This window comes from Nicotiana sylvestris, chromosome 2 (genome assembly GCF_000393655.2).
Source record: "Nicotiana sylvestris chromosome 2, ASM39365v2, whole genome shotgun sequence".
Taxonomy (NCBI): domain Eukaryota; kingdom Viridiplantae; phylum Streptophyta; class Magnoliopsida; order Solanales; family Solanaceae; genus Nicotiana; species Nicotiana sylvestris.
The window spans coordinates 204,532,959-204,559,787 of NC_091058.1; the positions used below are offsets into that span (position 1 = coordinate 204,532,959).

A 26,829-nucleotide genomic window follows, 5' to 3' on the forward strand; every position below is an offset into this window, starting at 1 on the left:
CTGTTTTATTAATTCTGAAATTGTCGATTTTACTGCTTTATCCAGGAATCTTAATTTTGGGATTACGATTCCACCGTTTAGTAGATATAAGTTATCCCGGTACTATTTTTAATTATGGGATAACTTATCTCAGAATTAATAATCAACAAGCAATAAGACAGTACTAAATATTTACCTTAGGATTATTTTGCTTATCCATCGTACAAATCAATACCCAAGAAAAATGGAGAAACATGAAATTTATGTTCCTAAGACTGAGCAGACACTTTTGGCAGTTCCCTTGTACAGAAGGGTCATTCTGTCCCTTGTGCACCACAGAAAAAAGGAAACTGTATGTACTCCATATAGCAAATTGTGTCTCCTTTTTCATCTCTTCTCAAATACATGTCCATTTGTCACAATTACTCATCCACTTTGAGAAAGCAAAGATAGCAAATTGTTAAAGCACTAAAAAACCCAACATACTCATAAACTATCTTCATTTCTTTCCCTCACGCTTCTCATCATCATCTTTTATCAACTCCTTTAAAAATTCTTCAATTGCAACATCTTCTCCACAACCTGCGATCTGAGAAACAGTTTCTGGAATACTAATAAATAGTCATTCTTCTCTAAATGCTTCAACTTTTCCATCTTTTCTTCAATCTTTTAGCTGCAAAAGAGATTCTTGGGTAATCAAATACAGGCCTTTCTTCAATCTGTGATCTGAGAAAAAAATTTTGTAGTAACAAAACAGAGTTTTTTTCTTTTATGAACTCACTTGAAATGCTTTAATAGTTCCATCTTTTTGCTCACTCTGAGCAGAAAACGGTTTTTTTTTTTTTTTGGGATAATGGATACTAAAAAAATGTCAGAATTTTAACACTTCACATCAAGAACTCTGGTAAATCCTCTAAATTCTACAATTTGTCTATCTTTTCTCTATCTGTGAGCTGAAAGACAGCTTTTTGGGTAAATGGTACTGAAAATTTTCAACTTTTAATGCTTCTCATCCTGAATTTTGATGAATTTCCTTAAACTCTTAAACTAATCCATCTTTTTTCTCAACCTGTGAGCAAAAAGATAGTTTTTTTTTTTGGGTTAAAAAATGTCAACTTTTGAAGCTAATAATGCTGACATAGAGAGAAATGGGAGTAACCGGAATGGTAGTTCCCGCCGTCACCGCCGCCGTAGACGTCGCCGGCGGCCGTCAATGGCGGCAAGCAGTGAGACAACAACTACAGATGGGAGTCTCAACTTCACTGATTCAGACTCTGACCAGTCTTGGCACTCACCTTTAGGCTCTATGGCTGGTGAAAGTGAGGGTATTTTGGTAAATTGTGAACCACAGAGGGACAACAAGCAAAAAAGAGGGTCATTCTCAGATGAGGAGATTGATTTGGAGAGTGGTGAATTGGAGTTGTTGAAATTGCATAATAAAGAAGAGAGGGATTGTAGGATTTGTCATTTGAGTTTGTTGAAAAGTGGTGGCATTAGTAGTAGTGGTGGAGATCAAGTGCAAGAGCATTCTATAGAGATGGCTATAGAATTGGGATGTTCTTGCAAAGGTGACTTAGGTGCTGCTCATAAACAGTGTGCTGAGACTTGGTTCAAAACCAAAGGAAACACGTGAGTACTATAACTCTCTCTCAATAGTCAGTCTCTCTCCCATTTTGTAGCTCCTTAATTTTAGTTTGTGTTTCGGTTGCATTACATGGTGTTTAGGAGTGGAGTCTTGGCGTAACAGGTAAAGTCGCTGCCATGTAACCAGGAGGTTACGGGTTCGAGTCGTGGAAACCGTCTCTTCTTACAGAAATGCATGGTAAGACTGCGTACAATAGACCCTTGTGGTCCGGCCCTTCCCCGACCCCGCACTATAGCGGGAGCTTAGTGTACCGCGCTGCCCTTTTACATTACATGGTGTTTGTTTTGTTAGAGACAGACTTGTATGCAAGTATTGAATAAGTGAAAAATTGACCGGAATAGAGTGGAACAAATATAGAGTAGCCAATGAAGGGCAGAGTTACCTTGCCTGAACAGGGTTCAATTGATTCACCTTTTTTTAGAAAGTTATATTGCACAAGTAGGGTAAAAATAATTTTCTTTTGTGTATAAATAAATCGTTGTATCCTATTAAACATAAGGAAGCTTCTTGTGTAGCGGTAAAGGTGGCAAAAAAAATTTCTTTAGATCACATGTTCAAAACCCAAATGTGGTGTTTTTATATTTCTGAGATTCCCTTGTGAGAATTCCGGGTCCGCCACTGACAACCAATCCCAATATTAGTGTAGGATTGACGCGTATTTGATTGATTGGTTAATCTTCTAATAGACTTGCATGATTGGAATAATTTTTATGTTTAAGTGAATCCTTATAATCTGCTTGTGAAGTATAATTTGTGATCTATTTCTCCTAATATCTGATGTTTTAGTGAATGTGAGAGACTCCGGGGTACTTTTTCCATGGCGCCATTTTCTCAATACCCTTTTCTTATTACATACTCTATGTGAACCACAAGTCGACCATCCTCTCTCTCATTTTCTAACTCTCTCAGTAGTTCCTCCACCTATGGTGCATCCATAGAGATATCCAATAACATTACAGTTCAAGAACCTGATAACAGTGGCGTGGTTTGTTTCAGTTCAGGATAAGTTTGTGAATGGTCATTTAATTGTTCGGTCGTGGTCTGGTATAATCCTCTCTTTATTTGAGCACCTGGATTCTGTTTTCTTCGTGGTAGCTGCTAATAGTGATAGAAGCACTGAATTTCTCGAATCTTTGTTATTTAACTGTCTCCTGCCAAGAAAGATTATGTTCGGAATTCTTCTGCATACCAGGCATCAATAGCAATTGTTGTTATATTCGTAACATTTGGTTCTTCAGTACACAGAATTCTTGATTAGTACTACTATGTGCTGGAAAATTTACTGAAGGAAGCTGAATTTAAGCTGTTACTTTTGTCATTTTCTAATAATTTAAGGCATCATCAGAGAATATCAGCTCAGACATCTACCTCCATCTTCCTATATTGAACGGATTGATGCATTTTGCTGATGTTTGACTCTATGTCCAAATAGTTTCTGCATTGCTCGTCCACCATTATTAACGTTTCATGTCGTCTTTCTTTTGCTCTTTTTGTTGTCATGTGGTATCAATTAGAGTGCAATTCTGTACTAGGAGCCGATTGAATTATCTATGGAACGCACCATTAATCATCACATGTTTCCTTCAGAAAAATGGAAAAGTTTCTAGTCTTAGTTTTTTAAGGGCCTTTAAATTTGTTGAATGTTCTTTTCTCACATATAGTTCATTTATATACTTCTGTTTATCTACTTAATTTCTTGCCTTTGCTTCATGCAGGATTTCACTATATAGACGATTTCTTACTATAAGTCTCCTCTAGTTGCTTATATCCTATCTGATGTAAACTGTAATTCTTTTGTGAGCCAACATGAAAATGTGTGATCTGATATGCAATCATCTGCCCTTGTGTGTATAATAGTATCTCAATTTGTTTTTCATATGCTAATTTCTTATATGCGTAATTCAGAATCTGTGAAATCTGTGGTGCCAATGCACTGAACATTGCTGGAGAGCAGACAAATGAAGCCAATAACGCTACAGTTGCCAGTGTTGCAGCACCTGTAGGCCTTTCTGAAACCCGAGTCTTCTGGCATGGACGCCGTGTCATGAATTTCCTACTTGCATCCATGGTTTTTGCCTTTGTCATCTCATGGCTGTTTCACTTCAATATATTGCCCTAGATGCAATTGAAGATAATTGTCCTGGCAGCAAAGGTTTCTTAATTTGCTACTTTAAACAACTCCACCAGCCGGTAGAGGTATGTGTAGGCAGAGGAATACTCAGATATTATCTTGGTCGCACTAGTGTATGAAAGGTGGCGTGGTATCTGGTACAGTTGCGTGGAAGTATCCGGTATGGGTATGTCAAGTTTCTTGCTAATTTTTAGTACATTTTGACGAATCCACATGAGATATCCACACCCTTATCACACTCTCTGGACGCGGATGTGTCAAGACAAATGAAGGACTCGCATAATATAGGTGTATCGAAAACAGCCTCTCTACCCCCTCGGGGTAGGGGTAAGGTCTACGTACACACTACCCTCCCCAGACCCTGGGAATTCACTGAATCGTTGTTGTTATTGCATAATATAGGTGTAATGGTATAGGCCATGCTGCAAACATATCGGTTTCAACCATTAGCTTCTAAATATTGTTCGCCGTGATGATTGTTTTGCTAGAATGTAAGATAGTTTTGTTCATCAAAACCTCTTGATGAATTTAAAGTTCTTCCCAGCTAGTGTACGTATGTAAGTATATGTATAGAAGTACGGCGATAAGGTATTAGCATTCTGTTGTATATCATCCTTCAAATTTCTGTACAAATATCTCACGGCTCTTAGTTGAATTGTAGCTATGTTAATCCCAGCTGTATGGTTGTTGCAATCAACTCTGTTAACACCTGAACTTTTTCTTTGTCTTCGGGCCACCTTGGGCTCATTTGGACTATTCTACGAGGTCAGCACAGATATCGGGCAACTATGCCCACCATGGTTTAGGTAGATAGGAAGAAAATCACCAATTGTGTTAGTGTGTATCCATGTAAGTTTTATCATTACAAAAATTGCAAGCTATGTGGAGAGCTGGTGCTTCATATGGTGAAGAATTTAACATGTATGATCAGGCTGAAAATAGATTTTTAGATAGAATTTAAGGTATATATACGGATAAATCTAAAAATTTAAGGTATATATACGGATAAATGTAAAAAGAATTTTTACATAATCAATGTATTTTTACCTATTATAGCAAGTTATTTACAATTTATTCTTAGTTATCAATTAATGCTTATTAAAGTAACTTGCAATTGAAGGGGAGACTTGGAGCAACAGTATAGTTGTCTCCGTGTGACCTATAAGTCACAAGTTTGAGCCGTGTAAGTAGTCACTAATGCTTGCATTAGAGTAAGATGCTTTGAGCACCGGACTACCCTTTCATAATAACTTGAAGTTACTTTTCAAGTGACTTGAATGTGTAAATATTTTGACACTTTCAGTACGTAGAATATGAATGATGGTTTCAAATATACCTTTGGATGTGAATTTAATTTGTCAAAGCAAAGGATGGTCCCAAATTCTCTCAGATGCTACGCAACCTTCATTGACCAGAATCATTTGCTTTGTGTTTGAATTTGTTTCACTGCTTTAGTATAATTATTATTATTACTTTCTAATATTTAGACAAACCAAAACTGGAGCGGACACAATTCTCACTTCAAAGGCTTTGGAACATAACTACTCAAATGGAAAACGAAGACACAAAATTCTTCTCCTTACACCTTTTTTGGCATAGGAAAAGGAACATCATAGCATACTGGTTCATACATGTAGCTCTAATCTTTGACAAAAAAACATTTCTCCTTACAGCAAACTGTATACACTTTTACGCGAAAGCAAGCTGATAAGAAATCCATTATTCACAAGCACATAAACTAGAACAAAGAACTACTACTTATAGCAAACTGTATAGGCTAGTAGTGATAATCCATCGCGACCAATGTGCAGATTAATATTTCTGAAAATGTTGGTTTATGTTTAGTCAACAATGGCATGCTGAAAATGTTGGTTTATGTTTAGTCAACAATGACATGCCAATTGGAAGAGTTGGTGGAAAGAGTTGGTGTGGATGCTAGGAGGAAGCTTCCTCCTTTGATGTCACCAATGACATCAAGAGGAGGTTTTTACCTCTATAAATAGATGCACTCCTTCACTTGTAGAAATCATCCCAAAATAATACAATACATTGTAGTGAGTAGAGAGTTAAGAGAGAAATTCTCTTAAGTGTAATTGGGAAATCTCCCCTTCCTTTGTTAATATTAAAAGGGCAATTGTTCTCTGGTGGACGTAGGATTATTTTGATCCGAACCACGTTAAATCTTGTGTTCTTTCTTTTACGTTTCCGCTAACAATTTCCATACAAAAAAGGTACATTCTTTATGTATCTGAACCTAAACTTGCTGATATTTGCACAGCCATAGATAAGAAGACTACCCAATTGGCAGTTGATGTGCGCAACAAAAGCATAAGCATTATCGCTAACAATCTGATGTAACATCTTTACGGGATAAAATGATTCTGCAAAAAGCAACTTTTTGTGCAGATATGCACGAAACAAATAGAGCACTCACATTTAAAAGTCTCGTTGTGTTTGAAAAAAGTGACAATTTTACTAGGATAAAAAGGTTATATAAACTTTACGTCAAAATCATTTCTTGAGATCCACAGCGCTCAGACCTTTTTCGGTTTTAAACGTTGAAATAGCCTGATCAAATGTGCCTCTAACGTGCTGGCAGATAAGCATTAGATCCTGACATGAATCATTCAATACCTCCCTTGCTGGATCCCCTGGAATAGAAGCCAGATAGACCACCAAAAGTTGCAGAAGATTTTAAGGTACCAAACTTAGAAGATACAAAACATTTCTCAAAATGTAAGTGTATACAAATATGGAAGCATAAAAAGGCTACTGCAAATTATGTTAAAGGATTTCCAAACGGTCGTATTATATGATGTATATAGATTAAGCATGTTGTAGCAATCTCTAACAAAACAATCTACTACATGGACTAGATCAAATAAGCTCGCAAAAGGAAATATATCAACAGGAAGGGCATCAAGATATTTCTCCAACAAAACAAACTGGCCAAAAAGTGATACCAACCAACTATTGATTAACAAGAATGATCCTGAACAAGCCATTTAGAAGTCTATGACGAAAGTTTTAGCAATTATCAAGCATGTTACATTAGTATGGAAAACGGATGTCAATTTGAATGATAAATAAGAAGCAAAAAAAAAAATTTGAAAAAAATATCAGAAAATCTGGTGACAAATACATGAGGGAAGTGACACAACCTCTAAAAGATTACCCCTGTATTCCTATCACGAGAGAAATATTTAAGCTATTTTTTTATAAGGTAAAAAACTGTTAAGTGTAAGTGAAAGAAATGTTTAAGCTTTTCTTTTTTACAAGTAAGAGAAACTGTTGATAAGGATAAATTTGAAAATTATTTAAGCTTTACCTGTAGTCTGAACTCTTATGTTTACTCTAGCATCAGAGGGATGTGGAATGCTGTAACCACAGAATGTTACTCTGGGACTGCAAGAAAGTAAATATCAGTTAATCAATGTCCTAAGCTTGCCGCAAAAACCACTTTTTTTAAAAGCTAGGGAAGAGACAAGATTAACAAAGATCAGCAGTATGTAACAAAATGAGATACAGAGGCCATCTATTTTACCAGTGGAGTATTAAATTTCAAGCAAAATTCTATAATATTATTTATATCAGGAAAAAAAAATAGTACTTGTAGTGATTACTGCATAATGAAAAAAGAAAGAAAAAAGGAAGAGATGAATTACTAACTCTTGATTTAAAGTGAATCGGATAGCATTTGCCAGCGTATGGTCCTCATCTGTCAATGAGAACGTTGCTTTTGATGGATCTTCGAATGAACCATGTTCCATTGACTGTTTAAACAAATGAGGATCATTCAAAAATTATTGCCAAATTTTCAGAATTCGAAAATAATGAAATTTATGTATACCAGGAAAAAAGAAAAGAGGAACCATCAAAAGAAGTGAGATTAGAGTTGTCCAATGGGTATGAAAGCAAACTTCTTTCATTACAAATGTTTCTACTGAATCCTGATTAGTGCTTTTCAGTGAACTATTATCTTAAGATCAAAACACACTGTAGTAGTAGTATTAGTACTATTAGAAAGCAGTCAAATCAGCAAGGACCTTAATGATGCAGTCCAATGTCTTAAAGGCCAAAGCATAAACAACAATGAATGTTCAACTGGTCCAAGTCACTGCTTCTAGCTTTTGTTTACATACAAGAATATTTGAACCTACAACAAGGGGGATGAAAAGAATGAAAGACTGCCAAAAGAATAGAAACTGCAGGAAACAAAGTAATCACAGACAGAATCGAAGTGGAAGAAAGTGCAGAGCCAAGCAAGCAATGCTCGCACTATAAAACTCAGGTTCTTTGCAATTATTTATCTAAATCAATCAAGTGATCTACCAACTGCCCCTCATTTGTAAACTAGTTAAGCTTGGATATATGAAGCTTCTGTATCCATAATCAGAGTTCATCATACTCGAGACTATATTTTTACTAGTTATCAATCTTCGCAACTCTCTTCCTTTATCTTTTTATTTTTTTAAATCAGCCGCAACTCTCTTTTTTGATCCAAGCTTGAGAATATGTTTTGTGAAACTCATAAAGGCATAATTAAATAAAATTTTATCCTTACTGCACAAATTAGTATTCCATCACAATTTTCAGCTATTATGACATATGAATTAAAAAAATGTTAACTTGTAAAATCAGAAGGAAATATCATATCAATGGGGTTTTATGTGTAGAAGGAGTTATCATATCAGCATCGAGACTTCCTTTTGAGAAATGAGAGAAAACAGAGCATTATAATCCAGTTAAGCACAACTCTTGTTTTTCCATTGAAAATCATTGGGGGAAAAAAAGGTTTCGGACAATAGGTGTTCATTGCGGAAAGAGATGGAAAGTAGTGCGTTTGTGCAAAGGAAGGATAGTGCGATTCTGAGGCTTAAAGCAGTTGAAATTCGTGGATATGTTTAGTTTATACCCAAACGACTAGAAGTAATTTCAGCTTCGCCCCAAACATCATTTGATTGGTAAAACGCATCACTTCAAATATAAGCATAAATTTCAAAAGGACTCTCTAATTGTTCCATTTAAAACAGTCTACTGTTTCATTTATTTCCCTACTCTCTGACTTCAAATAGTAAATTCCCATATGACCTTAAAAATCGATGATAAGGTCATTGATACTTCCACCAAAGTAAATAATTGTAAAATGCAAACTTTACCTTTTCCAACAAGAACAATACTAGCAAAAAGAAAACTTGAAAAGTTTAAACAGACATATAGACGTGCCAATTTAGACTCGGTGTCAAACCTAGAGTAAAATACAAGAGTTCTTTCTAGATTCAGGAATCAATGAAACAACATACAGCCAATTCCAAAACCAACTAATTCAAAATTTCGCCTTATTACCGAAGATTGTAAAATATAATCAAGGCAATTGAATCATTGAAAATCTTGATGCTTCACTGCCAGCAAAAGCTTAAATTTAGGTTGAGAAAAAGAACTATGAACTGAGAAGTGAATCAAAGAGGTGGCAAAGGACAGAGAGAAGAGTGTGGGAGGGACAAACAAGCAATAAGAAGACCAGAAAAATTAAATAGGCACATAGATGTGCCAATGTGCACTCACAACTTGTCTGGATGGTTGTTATGCATTGTTTCAATATGTATTGTATTATATTGTATTGTACTGTATTGTTTTGATGAATACAACATTTGGATACATTGTATTGTTCCCCGCCATTTCATAATGTCATGCACCAACAATTTGAATAATAAGTTTACAATATTACAAATAAAAGTAGAGTACAAGGTATATATTTATTATAAAAATGGGTAGAGTAAAGGGTAAAATATGATTATTAAATAATATTAAGGACAAAATGAGGGTAATAACGCGACCATACCAAATGGGACGTTATATAAAATGGAACATTTCATCGTTACGTAAACAATCAAAACAAATATTGTATCTAAAGTAACAACACGATACAATAAAATAAGTAAAAACAATGTCAAACCCAGAATAACACAAAATAATTCAATCTCCTTCTTCTGTTCTTTTCATATTCAGGAATCTATATCTTACTATTGTTACTACTTATTGCAATGTTTTTTTCCAAACTTTTCTTTAGCCGAGGGTGTACTGAAAACAACCTCTCTACCCTCCCAGGGTACGGGTAAGGTATGCATCCACACTACCCTCCCCAGACCCCACTTGTGTAAATTCACGGGGTTTGTTGTTGTTGTTGTTGTTGTTGTTGTTGTTTTTTATATTCAGAAATCTGACTCAACAATATGCTGTAGCAAATTCCCATAAAGCAACTACTACAATTAATCTAAAATTTTAGCAGAATTGTCCAAGATCGCGAAATACAATTAAAAAGATTGAATCTTTGAAAAACTTTCAGAAACGAAGCAAAGGGAATTAGGAGGTGCGAGATTTCAGTAATGGGAGATAAAAGTAAACACTTACGACAAATGGGTACCTTAAAGGCGTAAACTTTGATTGAAAAAACAACTCTGAACTGAGAAGTGAAGCAAAGTGTGATGGCAAAGGCGTGAGAGGCGTCTGGTCGAGGAAAAACCTTTAACCCTTTCGAATACAGACAGGGCTTAGGGTTTAAGCGCGAATATGTTGGTTTGATAATAAATAGATTTAGACAATTATTAAGCTCGTTTAAATTGACTTTTTTCTACTTATGAAATGGTTTATACTCTTTTCAATATTTTGGTTCGATAGGAAATAATAAGTTGTTAACAATGTCAAAATAACTCTAATTATTCCTTCCACAAAATTAACTTTAACAACGGGTTGAAATTCAAAAATAGCCAGATTTACAACTGGTCGTTTAAAAATAGCCCAATTTCAAAAGTAATCAAAATTTAGCCACTTTTCATGTAAAGATAAATCTGAGCGAAAACACTATTCAAAACCCGGAAAATATATTAGTATATTATGCTGGAGTTCCAGCATAAGTATAATTGAACTCCAGCATGTTATACTGGAGTTCCAGGATAAGTATGTTGGAACTCCAGCATAATATGATGGAGTTCCAGCATAAGTACACTAGAACTCCAGCATAATATACTGGAGTTCCAGCAAGTATACCGGTCCAGCATAATATACTGGAGTTCCAACAAGTATACCGGTCCAACATAATATACTGGAGTTTGGAGCACCGGTGCTCCAGTCTCCAGTATATTATATTGGAGCCAGCAAAGTATACTGGTCCAGCATAATATGTTAGAGTTCATACACAGTTGCACCGAACTCCAGTATATTATGCTGGACCGGTCTCTGTTGCAGCAAAATAGTGACTATTTTTCATTGACTTGGTAAATGCTGGCTATTTTTGAATGACCAGTCCGAAAACTGGCTATACCGTGCTATTTTTACTTAACAACGGCTGGAAAACGGAAAAGGACCAAAAATGTCCTTGAACTATTCGAAATAGCTCAAAAATATCCTCCGTTTATTTTTGGTACCAAATATATCCCAGCCGTCTATGTTTTGGACCACAAATGCCCCTAAACCGTTAGTCTTGCCATTGAAGCTGACATGACAGTCCAACTAGGTTAGATTTGCTTACATGACCATCCACCTAAGCAATCCAGCATGGCAAAATTATTTTTTCGAAAAAATTATTTTTTCGATTTTTTTTATTAAAATACAAAATCAACATTTATTCCCAAAAAAGTAAAAAAATATTTGGAAAATTTATTTATTTTGGATTTTTTTATTAAAATACAAAATCAACACTTATTCCGAAAATAGTAAAAAAAAAATATTTATTTATTAAAATATTATATATAATATACAAAATAAATTATTTTGGGGCGTGCTTTAATATATTGTTCCGGAATTTTTTTACTTTTTCGGAATAAGTGTTCGACCGTAAAATTTTTAAATTTCACTTAAAGTTAAATTTCGGCATTTTTGAAAATTTCAAAACTCCAAAAAATATAAGAACTTCGGATGAACAATTGATACTTACAGTATAGGTGTGCCTTTTGTGAAGCTATAATTGGTAAGTATCTAAAAATTAAGATAAAACTAATCAAAAATTCACAAAAGAGAACTATGAAGTTTTTTAATCAAATCATAAAGCCCAATCAAGAATAATGTTTTCGAATTTTTTTTACTATTTTCGGAATAAGTGTTGATTTTGTATTTTAATAAAAAAAAATCCGAAATAAATAATTTTTCTAAATATTTTTTACTTTTTCGGAATAAATGTTGATTTTGTATTTTAATAAAAATTTCCGGAAAAATAGTTTTTTCGAAAAAATAGTTTTGTCATGCTAGATTGCTTAGGTGGATGGCCATGTAAGCAAATCTAACCTAGTTGGACTGTCATGTCAGCTTCAATGACAAGACTAATTGTTTAGGGGTATTTGTGATCCAAAACATAGACGACATGGATATTTTTGGCACCGAAAACAAACATAGGATATTTTTAAACTATTTCGAATAGTTGAAGGACATTTTTGGCCCTTTTCCGGCCGGAAAAAGAAGGAAAAAAAACACTAAGCGGGTCAAGTGCTCCATGAACTAGAATTCGGGTCGGGTTCCACCCTCCAAAAGTTCTCCTTCACTTCGAATAAACCTTAGTTAAACCCTAATAAATGAAAAATCCTTGCTTTTCTCCCTTCCTCTGTAAAAGACGAAAGAGAACAGAAGACACCATTCATCGGTAAATTTCATTAGACTATTTGCTTCATGCTTGTTTAAACATGAATTAGCTACTTGCGTAATTGTGAAGATTTAGGAATTTTTGTCAGTAGCACGAAAATTATCACTGCACGCGATAATCTTTTGTAGAATAGATTCATATAATTGTGTGTTGAACAGATACATCAATGCGAAGGCGTTAAATAAATCCACACTAGTAACAAACTAGAGGTGAATCCAGGATTTGAACTTTATGAATTTGGAATGCCATTTTTTAGTCCTCTCCCTTAAAAAACGGAGCTGCTTGAAAGCAGATTTCGAAATTACATAGGTGAATGTTCGGTGTCCTACTCGAGACATTGTACTTGTCGTCACCAAACCAAAAGGGATGAGGGAAAAAGGCTAGAGAAAGAGTCCTTGGAAGGGGGAATATCGGAAAAATTGTTAGTGAATCCACCATTTGGGTTACTGGGTTCAAAATTTAATATTTGTACATATTTAGTAAATATTTTAATACATATAGGGTCTGAGCCAAACTACTGGGTTTGGCTCAATGCGTAGCTAATACTATACATCCGCTCCTTCTACAAATGCAGTAGATTCGTTGCCCACTTGACGTTGTCCTTACTTCGTACATGTAGTAGTAGTAGTGGTCAATGTGATCTAGCAGGTGAACTTACAGAAATGCTTATAGACGAGGTAGGCTAAGGGTAGTTTGCCGGCAAAAGGTGTGCGTATACACATATGGAGTCTAAGGTAGTGTTGTTGGGTAACACTAACATCCTGCCTATGGCAAGGCCCACAAGGGGGCTTGGGTGGCCCGAGTCGGAATCATGATCGAACATGGCGCTTGCTTGGTGGGCTTGGTTAAGAAATAAAGTTGCGCCCTTGCTATCAGCTATAACTTATGGCACAATGGTAAGCACTTGATCCTAACTAGTGTGTGCATTAACACTTGCTACACATATAGCAGATTCATTGTCCAGGGCATAAAGGGGTATGATGATTGGGCGTCATCCTTTAGCTGAATTTTTCTTAGCAGGTCTGCTGTATGCTTCTTAAACTGGATTCAGACCTGTAATAAGACTTCTTGTACACAAACATGTACACAACATCTAATTGAAGGCAGTGGGTGCAGTAGTGATTTCTAAACATACAGTAAATTCATTGCCCAGGACATAAGGGGTATTGCGATTGGAAAATGTCCTCACATTCCTCGATTTTTGTTTGGCTATACTGCTAAAGTTCTTTTAGCATATTTTGCCGTATGTTCCCTGTTTTTTTCATTGGGTTCAGACCTATAATTAGACTTTTTGATGTAAGTGTTGCTTTCTGTCTCACAGGTCCGTAAAGATGGGTTCCAATAACCTACCTACAACAGTTGACAAGGAGCAGGTTCTTTACTTTTGTGATGTGTTTATCATTTAGTCTTTGTTTATCTGTAAGGAAAAATGCTTTCTGTGTAATTTTCATACATTTGTTAGTAATTCCAGCTTCCAAATTTCAAAATATTTTCATTCTATGTAAGACGTTGAATGCAGAACTTTTCAAGCTAAAATGTTTCTGGTTCTTACACCCCCTCACCTCTTTCCTTATGTATGCAGATTTTTGGCATGGCCGAGAAGGAGATGGAGTACAGGGTTGAATCATTTAACAAGTAAGGTGTTCCACATTGTAACTGTTTCAATCATAAATCTTAACCTAATAGCACAAAAGAAATCTTAAGTAAAAAAAAACTAAAAGATTTGGTGATTATCCATATGATTCAGTTTTCCTTCTAATTCAGCTCCAGTATTGTTTCCTAGTTACTTCCATTGAAGGCATGTGTACAAAATTTCTGAATTTCCATACATTGATGTTTATTGTTGTGATCTAGGCTCACTCAGACATGCTTCAACAAGTGTGTCGATAGAAGGTACAAGGACCCTGAGCTAAATATTGGCGAAAATAGCTGCATTGATCGTTGTGTATCAAAATATTGGCAGGTAAATGATTCAATGATTTCATTCTAATACTTTTTTTGTTTCCTTTTGGTGGGATGATAAGTGATCTGGTTGCAGTTAAATGAGCTTTAATGTGGGGTGTGTTTGGTATGAAGGAACCAATTTTCCCATGTTTGGTTGGCTTAAATGTTATGGAACTCATTTTTCTCATGAACTCATTTTTCTCCAATTGGAGAAAAATGTTTTCCCTATCAAGAGAAGGGAAAACATTTTTCAAAACTCTTTTTTAACCTTCCCCGCCCTATTTCCCATCCCTTACCAACCCACCCACCCCCATAATCAAGAATATTTTCTTCCGTGCTTTCGCCCACCAACCCCCACCCTACCTAGAAATATTATTAATGATACTTTCTTTTCATGTTATAGATAGAGTACTTTTTTTTCATTAGAGTATTTTTCTTTTCATGATATAAAAAAGTATTTTTTTTCATGATGTAAAAAGTAATTGCTTTCCTTTCAACAAAATAATATAATAAAAGTATTTTCTTTCATTTCAACAAAAAAATATTTTCATCATGTTGAAAGTGTTTTCTTTCATTTCAACAAAAAAATATTTTCTTTTCATGATGTAGAAAAAGTATTTTATTTCATTTCAACAAAATAAGTACTTCATTTTCTACTCTCTAACCAAACACTAGAAATTATTTTCCGGAAAATTTTTTCCACTCACCAACCAAACAAGGGAAAATAAGGTATAAAATCACTCATTTTCCATGAAAATATTTTCTAGGAAAACATTTTCCATGGAAAACATTTTCCTTCGTACCAAACACACCCATAGTATTGTCCTTTTCATTGGATTTCACTTGGTTTGGTGTTTGTTGTTGCTGCCTTTTTACTCAAAAAACAGTGGAAACTATGACCATTTTCTTCCTTACATTTTGTGTGTCATGCACTTTTGCAGGACCTCTATCAGTTTCTAGGTTTGGATAATAGTTCATATTCTAACCTTATCAAAAGGAAAACCAGTTTATATACTAATTTTTTTCCAGGCTGTCTTATTGTTGTGGACTAAAGCAAACAAGTATTAATTTTTAATCAGAACAAAGCCTCGTACTGAATGGTACTTCCTACCTTTTTAGCATGGGGGTTGGGGTAGAGCCGTAAAGGTCACTGGATGGGGTCACCAGAGGTTGGGGAAAGGGATAGGGTGGATAGCCTCAAGAGTACTTTAGTCAGTATACAATGGATTTAGGAAAAGTTCCATTCTATAAAGTCTAGGGCGGGCCTTGTAATACTCATGCTAGTTTAAGATAGAAATTTATAGTGTGTTTGGTCGTGCTTCTAAAATCAACTTATTTTGAAAGGTTCTTTTCTCAAAAGTGCTTTTCAAAAAATTATTTTTTGTGTGAAGCAGTTTGTGTTTGACTAATCAATATGAAAAGTACTTTTGAGTAGCAATTAGTATTTGTCCAAGCTTTTAAAAAGTGTGTCTAAGTGTAGTTTTGTCAATAGTATTTTTGGACAGAAGCTACTTTTTTTTGCTTCTCATAAACTGCTTCTGCTTCTACTCAAAAGTACTAACTTCCTTCTAAAAGCTTGACCAAATGCCTCAATTTTGGAAAAAAGTACTAGCCAAAAAAAAGCTCGACCAAATTCATTTTAGTCCATGAAAGCTGATTAAGACTTGGGAGTACATATTGCAAGGTGAAGGGTACTATGTCTTCGAAGTTAAGTAAAATAACTAGACTCTAGTTTGTAGTAAAAAGATTTTTATTTTTTCTTTTGTTTTTAAATGAAAGCTAGTTGGTAGAAGAAATTTGAAAACAGGTAATTGAATAGTTTAGTGGATTCCGGACTAGTTACTTAAGACTTAGGGGGGGCAATTGGAAGGCAGTTTATTTCGATATTGTGCAGGTCAAAATGGGCTGAGTCAACAAGTAGATCATCGCGCAACCTGCCAGTATTTGGACCTAAATGAGTTGGGCACAATTTGACCTTTTTGTTCATTCTTTTTTGAGGCATCAATTCAGATTCTCAACCTGCCCTCAACCAGTCTTGTTTGTAAAATCAATAGCAGAGATTCATTTTTTTCATACCTATTTCTCTTATTTATATAACATTTTCTATAATTTCCGTCGCAGTTAATTGATGTATTTAATTTTAGCACATAACTGAAAAAACATTGTGAAAATAATAGCCTCACCAATAATGTTGAGACTTCAAAACTTTTTAAAAATTGTAAAAATGCTACAAACATATTAAATTAGCTCTTATTAGTTACTGCCATCACTTGACATTTAGGATGTGGCTTTACTAGTGTCAACAATCAAGCTTAGATAAAATCACTTCCAGGAAACTAATACGTGGGACCCACTTATCCTTCAAGAAAGAGAATTGAAAACAATTTTTCATATTCGTAAATAATTTGAAAATAATAATGAACAAAAAGTAGAGAGAAAACTGGAATATGACTTTTGGAAGATTTCAATTGGCAACTGTGTGGGTTTATAAAGCATATACGGGTATAGATTAGGAATAGAACTGAAGAGCAAGGGTTGATCTCGTTTTATTATTGGATTAGGCATGAGTGTAGGGGACTATTTACCTACTAATGCCTAGCCCAAGGGTGAAGTTAGGGCACGGGTCAGTATCAGACATGCACAGCTAATTCAGCTACTATTTTCTAATGGATTACTCTGGGCATAGCCCAAATAAATAGACCAATAAAACACATTTTGTCCTTGCGGTTAAATCTTTGGCAGGTTGGGTGAGTTTCATATTATTGGGTCAATTTTGCCACTCCTAAATTGAGATGATGATGCTTGCGCTAATAGAGAGTGAGAGGATGTCGTTTCATTATTTTGGAAGGGTTTCTTTTTAAATCTTGGGATTGCAAATTTGGTCAAAAGTCTAACCCGCCCCGAAATTTAATGGGTTGGATAAAATGTATTTTGCTGATGGGATGATTTGGGCTATGGCCAAAATAACCCATCAGAAAAGAGTTGCCCAAGTTGATCCGTGAAAATGTGCAAATTGGCCTATGTGATGCCTAAATCAAGATGCAGTTCACAAGCCGATAATCAACTTTCTATAATCTATATATCCTATTGCGCTAATTGTATGAGGAATTATTCATCTCTTGTGAATATCAAGATTTAGTTGATGTATATTTTTCGATATTTTGGGGAAAATAATCTTTGACTGGATAACAATAATTAGTGTTTAATCATGCTTCGGTGCAAATAATAATGTCATTGGCCCAAAGTAGTTGAATATGAAACTAAAATTTTAAAAGGAGCTTATGTCAATTTTGTATCAATATCTATCTATTTCTATGTATATATAATTATATTATTGGAGAGTAGTGAATAAGGATCTTAAGAGCATGTTTGGCTTAGCTAACTTAAAGTAGTTGATAAGCATTAGGTGGTGAAAAACACTTTTACTGCTGAAGTTGATTTATTAATAATCAGTTACGTATTTGAATAAAAGTGATAAAATGATAATAAGCAGCTGAAGTATTTGATAGAAATCTCCTTGAATGTAGGTGCACCTAGTTTGGAATTATTTAGGACTTGAGGGAATACAATGTAGGCTTTTGAATAGGGGGTAAGATAGAATTGTGGGTAGTAAGTGACTACTATCTTACTAAGCACTACACAATTCAACACTCAGGTTCTTTCCTTTTCACAATTTTCACGCTTTGCTTATTTTTCAAACTTTATCACCCCTTTATTTCACAACTCCTTTATTTTTTATTTTTTATGAAGACCTGAAGCACTTGGCGACGCAGGCTGAATTTTTGCTCCTTCAGTTCCTTCTTCAGTTTTGGCCTTCTTTGCTCAATTTTATGCGATTGTTTGATGCTATTCCATTCTTTAAGCTCTCACATCAAACCATAGTTGGTCAATTGATCACAGTAAATGGGGCATAAATTTATCAAAAAGCATAAGAGAAGTTGGTAAAAATACCAACTTATCACTGCAAACAATATAAATCACACTACTTCATCCAACCCCCCCCCCCCCCCCCCCAAAAAAAAAGAACCCGACCCCCAACCCAGAAAAGTGACAACATCATTGGCTCTGTTGGGATATGTGATTCAGGATCTATAGGCATGTCGATGCTATATGGTAGTTGATGCAGGTATTGGTCATATATTCTTGGTTAAAGAGCCCTAATTTGAGCCAAATCAAAGTTCAAATCTGAATGTAGTGAACAGCTATTTATAAGTCGCACCTCTTTTTAGTTGCTAATTTGTTGCTGCTTGAAAGATGAATTATGTTTTGTAATTGGACGCAGAGTAATTGTCAAACAAATCGTATAGGTGTTACTCTTATGTTTTTTGTGATTCTTCAGCTTGTGGTAAATTCATGCCAGTTGCCACATGCATACTTCTCAAACTCTATGCTACATTAACGGGGTTCTTGAGTTGAATATAACTTCAGCATACATTGTTATCCGTTTTTGTTATCCGTTTTCTTTCTTTTAACTAGTATACTGTTTAGTTCTTCCAACCATGTATCAGATATCTTCTGGTAATTTTATATTGAAAATGTTGATAGCTTTGGTACATCTATACTTGTCAAATATTCGAGTCACTTTTTATTTTTATTTTCAGGCGACAAACCTTATTGGTCAGATGCTTGGTAATGGACGATCACCGATGTGAAATTCTTCTACGCCTGACCATATAAAGTTCTGAAGAGCAGGATGACTTCTTGCCACCAAAGCCATGAAATTTTGATGTTTTTCTGAGATTTACAGTAATGTATTTTAGCGGTTGATAAAGAAATGCAGATAAGCATATAGGTTTTCCTTTTTTTTATTTTTAAAAAGGATTAGTTCCAGCGCCTCCATTCTTTATATGCAAGTATTTTAATTAAAGCTTTGCCATATGATCCTTCTAATGTAACTGAATTTCCTCTTTCCACATTTGTCATGTTAGACGAATTTCCTATCTAAACTTCCAATTTACTATGACCTTTCTTGCAAGCATGGTCCTTATTGATGTTAGAAATGTTATTCTGTCGACGGAAAAAGGCCAAATGTGTTCCTCTATTATCGAAAATTGTTTAAACTTACCCTCCGATACACTTTGGTCATTTCAGACCCTATTGTTATACTATAAATCACATTTGCCCTTACTTTTTTTATGGAGGGCTACGTGGCACCTCCTCACTAAAAGACCCACCCTCCAATTTAATCTACCCGGTTAACAACTCAACTACCCATGACCCGGCCCATTATGACTCTTCTCTTTTCTCTTTTTGTTTTCGCTGCCCTCTTAAGTTGGCCGTCCTTGCCGCTCGCCCATTTTCGGCACCATAGCCACCATTTGCTGCAACTCCAACCTGGCCACCTCCCTTACCACACCCACCTCGGCCTCTTCACTCTAACTGGTCTTCTAACCTGCAAATCTTTTCACATTTATTTTCTTCTCAACGGGTTTGATGAAGTTGTTGACTGCAGTAATACTATGATTTCTTCTCCTCATCTATCGTCCGCCAGTACACCTTCTTTCCACCTCTACATAAAGCCCTTTATTTTCTAGAAGAAACAGGGGTCCAAAGATGTTGATAGCGAAGGAGATAACAAAGTTCACATTTTTTGGGATCATTCCAAAGCTAAAGCAAACTTCGGCGGGAAAAAGAGAGAAATCTCAATTGATTGCATGATAGGGGGGGAGATCCAAGGTTGTATTTCAACGTGGACAACGAAAGGGTATTGTAGTTTAAGCTCTTGAAATGAAAATTCAGGAGCAGTGAGAGGATTGAAGTTGATATGTTTCATAGGATGTCTCTTGGTTGTTTGATGATGACGAAGAACACATTATTAATTTTTTTCATCTAACACAACAATATTCTATTGTTTAAGAGTGAAATATTAAATACACTGATACTGTGAAATGTACTTATCCAGCAATTGTAGCAAGAGCAACAACATATTCTTGAAAGATGGCACGCATACTCCAGGCTAGTCGGGAAGATCCATTAGGAGGATCAATTGGCAAAATATACTGAACGTTGGGAATATTGGAGGGCCATAATTACAAAAGTTGCTTTCATATCAGGAATTAAGAGATTTACTTAAGTCCACTTGTCCAAACACGGCAGAAACAACACAAAATAGTAGCAGTTATACCTTGAATATTAAGAAGTCCAAACATAGTACTGATGGAGAACGAAGCCCTAAGATGGCTTTATATACGTAAGAGTAAAATTATAATGTTATAAGAAAGCCCTAAGACTTTTACCCGAATAGTGGTATCAGGGTCAATTTCCACAGGGAGTTTGGAATGGAGTTGCGTATTTGTTCAGACTAGGAATGCGTGTTTGCTCCTAATTGTACTTCTGTCATTTTTTGGGTCGATTCCTAATTGTATCAACTACAAGTTTAAGCTAATTTATGCTAAAGGGAGATGTTCTAAGTTGTGATTAATATAGAGAAAGGCACTAGGGTCGTGGCATCACCTAGGTGGTTAACTAACGGGTAGAGACTACTAATAATAGATTGACATATTTGGGATCAATGTTATAACCGTTGCACAATTATACCCACTCTCACACCTCTCGGTAGAGTGAGCGATTTTGCCCAATTGACTCTCTCGAGACCAATTGGGTAGGCCAATTAGACCAAACAACTAGGGTTCAAGTAGGGTGATTACTCTCTCGAGGTTTAACCCGTTAATTGGGACTACCATTTCTCATGGGTCCACCCCAATTCCTTGTTGGGTCAATTTTGGGGTCATAGACTCTCTTTCTCAAGAAGAGTCAAGACCCACTAAGCTAGAATCAATGTTTGCAACCATCAATCCTTAATTAAACCATAAAATTAACCCAAATAACAAACACCCAATATCAATCTATCATTAAGAAGCAACACCCATTAATTACCCACACTAGGGTTGAGCCACAACCCTAGCTAATGGGTTTAGCTAGACATAATTAAAGAAGAAAATGAAGAAATAGAAGATGAAACAACCATATTAATTAATTGCTAATGTTAAACTACAATAATCTATGATGAAACTAAGCTAAAAATGCCCAAGATAGGCCAAAACATAAGTCTCACGAGTGCAGCAGCTATCAGATGTACCCAACTTAACCTAAAAATGGTAAAATATTCTATTTATATTGAGCTGGAAAAACTGAACAAAACTGCCCCTGCGGGGTTAGTGCGGACCGCACAAAGATGGCACGTGGCCGCACTGGGTTGCTTGACCTCTGAATCTTTCTCTCTGAAGATGGTGATGCGGACCGCACAAAGTTGGAATGCGGCCACATGAAAACTGGCGCGGACCGCACAAAGTTGTTGTGCGGCCGCATGAATGGTTTTGGCAGCTTCTCTGAACTTCACTGATGCGGGGCGCGTGACCATAGAGTGCGGCCGCATGGAGAGGGCCGCGGGCCGCATGAAGTCGGACGCGGCCGCGTGGTTTGCTTCTGGAATATGACACTCTCTGAACTTCTTGGACGCGACCGCATAGCAAGATTGTGCGGCCGCATGAGTAAAACGCGGGCCGCATGAAGTGGGACGCGACCGCATGAGCTTGACTTGTAGTTTCACAGTCTCTGAACTCCTATGGTGCGGCCGCATGACATGATGGTGCGGTCCGCACCAAGTTCTGAATGTCCTTACTTTAATGATCTTTGACACTTGAGCAGGTTTCACTCCGATTTGAGCCGATCTTTGACGATTTGTCACTTTATAGCTCAAACCTGCAATCAAGCGCAATCTGTAAGCATTTTAGGACTATTTTGTAGCAAATTACACTCAAAGCGCAGGCAAGTATGAGTATAAAACATGTTAAAATCTTATTTATCAGTCAACTTCACCTTGTAATAATCTACAATCTGTCGTTTTATGACCATGATTGTTGTGAAATTCGCACCAATGATCAGGATTGCGCCTGTTTGGATTTGATCTCATTTCTTTTGGCCACCGTACCTTATCTCCCATGCCTCTTAATACCGCTACTAACTCTGAAGTGCTGACATTGAAATTATAACCACCAAATCTTGCCTTCAAGTTTCTATCATCATCTCGAATTTCTCGTGTGTTTCGTTTGTTTCCAAACCTTGATGATGAACCCGACTCTCTATTTATCGATTTGTGATCGTACCTTGAATTATCCTACTTTGATCGTGAGTCTTTTCCTGCTGGGCCCATATATGGCTCGTATCTATTTTTATCAGACTGATAACTAGGGATTTTAACGTGTTTCATGCTCCTTCTTGCTTATGCTTTGATTATAAATTATTACAAAATAGTCCCAAAAGGCTCAAAAGTTGTGCTGATTGCAGGTTTGATCGACAAAGTGACGAAATGTCAAAGATTGGCTCAAAAGGAGTGAAACCTGCTCAAGTATCAAAGACAAGGCAATCTGAGAGCAAAAAAAGGCCTAGTGCGGCCGCATTCGACTTTGTGCGGTCCGCACTAGGTGGTTCAGAGAGTTGGAAAAAATGGGCTTCAGGTAACAGGACCGCAATACACATTTCGTGGTCTGCAGTGAAGGCTCCGCGACCGCACTATCATTATGTGCGGTTCGCGAATAGAGATTCAGAGAGGTGAAATTTGCCATGGTTCAAGCTGCGCGGTCCGCAGTCATACTCGTGCGGACCGCATTAGAGATCTCCGCGGTGCGGTTCATTCTTCGCGGTCCGCGGAACCCAAGTTCAGAGAGCCCAGAATTGAAGTCCAAGAGCCTAGCACGGCCGCGATCCATTTTATGCGTCCCGCGCTGACACCGCAGGGGTATTTTTGTCCAGTTTTTCCAGCCTAGTATAAATAGAACATTTTGCCATTTTTAGGTCATCAGTCATTTTCTAGAACGTAGTTGCGCTCGTGATAAGCTATCGTGTAGCCATTTTTGGCATCTTAACTTAGATTTTACGATAGATTCTCTGTATTTACATTAGTTTTTAAATTAATATGTCTTGTTCTTCATCTTATTTTCTATTTTCTCCTTCAAGCATGAGTAGCTAAACCCATTAGCTAGGGTTGTGGCTCAACCCTAGTGGCTCAACCCTAGTGTGGGTAATTGATGAGTGTTGCCATCTATTGTTAGATTGACTATGAGTGCTTGTTATTTGGGTCAATTTTATGGTTTAATCTATGAATTGGTGGTTGCAAACACTAGTTTGTGCTAAGTTGACTTGGATCTTCTTGAGAAAGAGAGCCTAAGTCTCCAAAATTGACCCAACAAGGAATTGGGAAGGAATCAAGAGAATTGATAGTCCCAATTAAAGGGTTAAACCTCGAGAGAGTAATTACCCAACTTGAACCCTAGTTGCTTGAGCTAATTTGCCTATCCATTTGGTCTCGAGAGAGTCAATTAGGCAAAATCACTCTCTCTACCGAGAGGTGTGAGAGTGGGTAAAGTTGTGCAACGGTTATAGCATATTTTCCAATCATGTCAATCGAACCTTAGAAGCATTTACCCGTCAATTAGCCACCTAGGTGAAATTCACTACCCTAGTGCCTTTCTACCCATTAGATTCTACTCTAGCAATTTTCTTATTAGCATAATTTAATTCTAATTAGTAATTGATAATATTAGTTTGTTAAAGAAAATTCAAAAGATGTTTGGAAGTGACATTTGGAATAATTACACAACTGTAGTCTAGATAGATACTCGACTCTATTCCTAGCTCCCTGTGGAAATATATCCCGACCCTCATATCGGGTAAAAGCTATTGCGACCCTCTCTTCCTACTTTTTAGTAGTGTGGAGTTGGCAGCGATCACAGACCTTTTTTGGTTTCTGAACGTTTTGAACTTACCTTTTCCTCTTTCTGAGATCGGGAGATAGTGTCTTCTTCTATCCTCAGCTTCGTGATGTATCTGTTATAAACATCATTCCAGGTTGTTGCTGGAAATTCATGCAGACTTTCCTTGAGTCGTCTCGTGGCTTCTGAACTTTTCTCATTCAAATTGTTGGCAAAGGCCATAGCCGCCCATTTATCAGGTACGCGTGGTAACGTCATTCTTTCATGCTGGAACCTATCCACGAACTCTCTAAGCATCTCTGAATCCCCTTGCTTGATTTTGAAAATATCTTCCATTCCTTTTCAACTTTTTGAGCTCCCGAATGCATTTTGATAAAAGAATCTGCAAGTTCAGCAAAAGAATTTATAGAATTTTCGGGTAAAAGGGAATACCATGTTAATGCTCCCTTGGTGAGTGTTTCACCAAATTTTTTGACCAACACTGATTCAATTTCTTGCTTGGTTAAATCATTGCCTTTCATAACAGTTGTGAATGCGGTCACGTGGTCTCGAGGATTAGTTGTGCCATCATACTTTAGAATATCAGGCATTTTGAACTTCTTCGGGATCGGTACCAGAGCTGCACTAGGCTTCCATGGTTGTTGTGAGTACTTATCCATGTCTATTCCTTTGATTACAGGTGGTACTCCAGGTATTTTGCTCTATACGGTCGCTTTTTTCCTTGAGCTACTTCTACAAGGTTACAACTAAATTCTGTAAATCAGAATTAACTATGTTACCTAGTTCGCCATCGCGAGATTCGTTTGGAGTTCCACCAGTGCTTGAGTTAACGAGCCCAGAACGTGGGTTTTCCAAAGTATTCTGATTCGGAGTTGGTGTTGGTGGTGCAATTGGCAATTGGCTGGTAAAAGCTCGGAGGGCATTGCTGACTTGTTGAGCAATGAGATTTTTTAAGGCATCATCAAGTGCTTGTTCGTTTGCAACTGCATTATTTTTATTTGCCTCGAATTCGTTTTGATTTGCAACCCCATTATTTGTTTTAGAGCCATCTGGAGTTCCTTCTCGTGACCGGCGTTGTGAATCACGCGGTGAGGGAAGTGGTGTCCTATCACTCGCATAATTCTCCTGATGTTAAGGATTTTGTTGGTTGTTGTCGTTGTTATTCTACATGGTAAGTTTTGATGACAGAATTGATTAAGAAAGTAAACGATTATCAGATTCCCGGTAACGGAACCAATTTGTTTAACCAAAAATAGTAATTTTGGTCAAAGCTTTATTTTAGAAGAACTCGGGTTACTGATAATCAATATATAAAATGAATAAAAGAAATTGGTTTTGATAATAATGAGATGAACAGAAGAAAGCCAAGTAAATCAGTATATTCCGATGATATTTTGTGTCCTTACAAATGATCAATCTTCTCCTTTTTATAGCTATTTCTAAGTGGTACGTTTCGTTTCTTCCATAATCGAGCCATTATTGTCAATTAATGGCATTTAATATATATTTAATATAACATTACAATCAACAATCATATTTGATTCAATACAGATTCCTTAACGTTCCGCGTTTAATGCTCAATAGTACGTATCTATTCCTTATTTACTGTTACATTCATTCTCTTCCATCATAAAGAGATTCGAGCACCTGTCTTTCTCGCCTTTTATCTGAATGTCTGCCCGTGCCCATTAAAGCTCGTGCCTCTTTGATTATTCTTCATCACTTATTCTTCTTTAACTGGTCCACGTGTCATGACATATCATCTTATATTGAATTCAACATATAAACTTAATTTTTCCCAATACAAAGATCTCAATAAAAATTCTTGCAACTAAACAATTCCAACGATAATTGTTAGAACCATAGCAACGTAAAATTATGCGGTTCTAGAGGAGTGCGATGCAATTTTTTTTCAAGAATATTATACAGATTTTTCTCTACTCCAGGTATGTTAAGGCTATCCCTTCTTTCTTTTAGGCATGATCCAAGTAATACAAATAAAACGAGCAAAATACACAACTTTCATAAATGACTCAATTCATATAAATACTAAGGAGTGTCAATATTCTTGATTCCTCATGTGGATTATTATTATATCTGCCGTTCATGGGTCTCAGACGAGGTTGCTACTTAATCGTTCTTCCCCATAAGAATTAGTAGGTTCTTCACAAATCGAGAGCATTTCTAATTTTATGATAAATGCATAACACATATTTTTCTACAATAGAAATGATCCTTTAATAAGGATAAAATAAAGTGCGCCAAAAGATGTATTGGAATATTTCAGAAGCATTGGTTCTCTAAATCCAAGACATAAGGTGAATGTCTCTTTTGTAACAAGGGGTTTTATTTAGTCCTCGTGACTTATGGATAAGTCAGTGTTTGATAAAGTTCATCTGAAAGGCATATGAATTTTTATGGCATTCCAAAAAAATCTTATTAACGTATTTCATATGCATTTCATGCATTTATACATATACATTTACCCATGACCAGATGGCATTATATATGCATATATATGTATATTATATTTATATGGGATACAGGAAAAAGGTTACGACGTTATATACGCACCACCACCTGATCAGTTGGTATATGTTGATGATGTTGCCCACAGTGGCCAAGACGATATGATGAAATGCCCTCAGAGACTTGATGATATTATGTACACCTATACACATGCATGACATGACATTTATATGCACGTGCATGACATTATAAATATTTCAGAATTTACAAAGTTATTCAGATTTCTAGATGGATTTCTTTATTCCATGTTTCATCTATG

General features: G+C 36.1%; 3 protein-coding genes across 6 annotated transcripts; 2 read left to right on the plus strand and 1 right to left on the minus strand.

Annotated features, from left to right (window-relative positions):
• Window positions 1-279: 279 nt before the first annotated feature.
• Window positions 280-4,430, plus strand: LOC104215784 (uncharacterized). The gene is made up of 2 exons (XM_009765681.2): window positions 280-1,608; window positions 3,530-4,430. Exons 1-2 carry the CDS (start codon window positions 1,088-1,090, stop codon window positions 3,741-3,743), a joined length of 735 nt encoding a protein of 244 aa, XP_009763983.1. The 5' UTR covers window positions 280-1,087; the 3' UTR covers window positions 3,744-4,430.
• Window positions 4,431-6,164: 1,734 nt separating this feature from the next.
• Window positions 6,165-10,324, minus strand: LOC104215783 (uncharacterized). Of its 4 annotated transcripts, none has more exons than XM_009765678.2 (5): window positions 10,180-10,306; window positions 7,802-7,911; window positions 7,425-7,528; window positions 7,084-7,160; window positions 6,165-6,406 (listed from the first exon to the last, which is right to left on the minus strand). In XM_009765678.2, the coding sequence occupies exons 3-5, from the start codon at window positions 7,523-7,525 to the stop codon at window positions 6,267-6,269; spliced, it is 318 nt and encodes a 105-aa protein (XP_009763980.1). In that variant the 5' UTR covers window positions 7,526-7,528; window positions 7,802-7,911; window positions 10,180-10,306; the 3' UTR covers window positions 6,165-6,266. The 4 variants fall into 4 exon arrangements, with proteins under 4 accessions (XP_009763980.1, XP_009763981.1, XP_009763979.1 ...); XM_009765679.2 differs by having other exon boundaries at window positions 10,167-10,297; XM_009765677.2 differs by lacking the exon at window positions 7,802-7,911 and having other exon boundaries at window positions 10,180-10,324.
• A 1,930-nt stretch (window positions 10,325-12,254) lies between these two features.
• LOC104215782 (mitochondrial import inner membrane translocase subunit TIM10-like) lies at window positions 12,255-19,294 on the plus strand. Its single transcript, XM_009765676.2, has 5 exons — window positions 12,255-12,387; window positions 13,709-13,760; window positions 13,970-14,022; window positions 14,242-14,350; window positions 18,933-19,294. The coding sequence occupies exons 1-5, from the start codon at window positions 12,320-12,322 to the stop codon at window positions 18,981-18,983; spliced, it is 333 nt and encodes a 110-aa protein (XP_009763978.1). The 5' UTR covers window positions 12,255-12,319; the 3' UTR covers window positions 18,984-19,294.
• The last annotated feature ends 7,535 nt before the right edge of the window (window positions 19,295-26,829 follow it).

What these genes read in the sequence shown, in the direction of transcription:
- LOC104215784 (XM_009765681.2), top strand. Translation starts at nt 1,088, where the DNA reads ATGTCAACTTTTGAAGCTAATAATGCTGACATAGAGAGAAATGGGAGT. An exon ending in TTCAAAACCAAAGGAAACAC is followed by an intron (nt 1,609 to 3,529) that starts GTGAGTACTATA and finishes TGCGTAATTCAG; the next exon opens with AATCTGTGAAATCTGTGGTG.
- LOC104215782 (XM_009765676.2), top strand. Translation starts at nt 12,320, where the DNA reads ATGAAAAATCCTTGCTTTTCTCCCTTCCTCTGTAAAAGACGAAAGAGA. An exon ending in ACAGAAGACACCATTCATCG is followed by an intron (nt 12,388 to 13,708) that starts GTAAATTTCATT and finishes TCTGTCTCACAG; the next exon opens with GTCCGTAAAGATGGGTTCCA. An exon ending in AGGGTTGAATCATTTAACAA is followed by an intron (nt 14,023 to 14,241) that starts GTAAGGTGTTCC and finishes GTTGTGATCTAG; the next exon opens with GCTCACTCAGACATGCTTCA.
- LOC104215783 (XM_009765677.2), bottom strand. Translation starts at nt 7,525, where the DNA reads ATGGAACATGGTTCATTCGAAGATCCATCAAAAGCAACGTTCTCATTG. An exon ending in CGATTCACTTTAAATCAAGA is followed by an intron (nt 7,161 to 7,424) that starts GTTAGTAATTCA and finishes ACTTTCTTGCAG; the next exon opens with TCCCAGAGTAACATTCTGTG. An exon ending in CATAAGAGTTCAGACTACAG is followed by an intron (nt 6,407 to 7,083) that starts GTAAAGCTTAAA and finishes CTTCTATTCCAG; the next exon opens with GGGATCCAGCAAGGGAGGTA.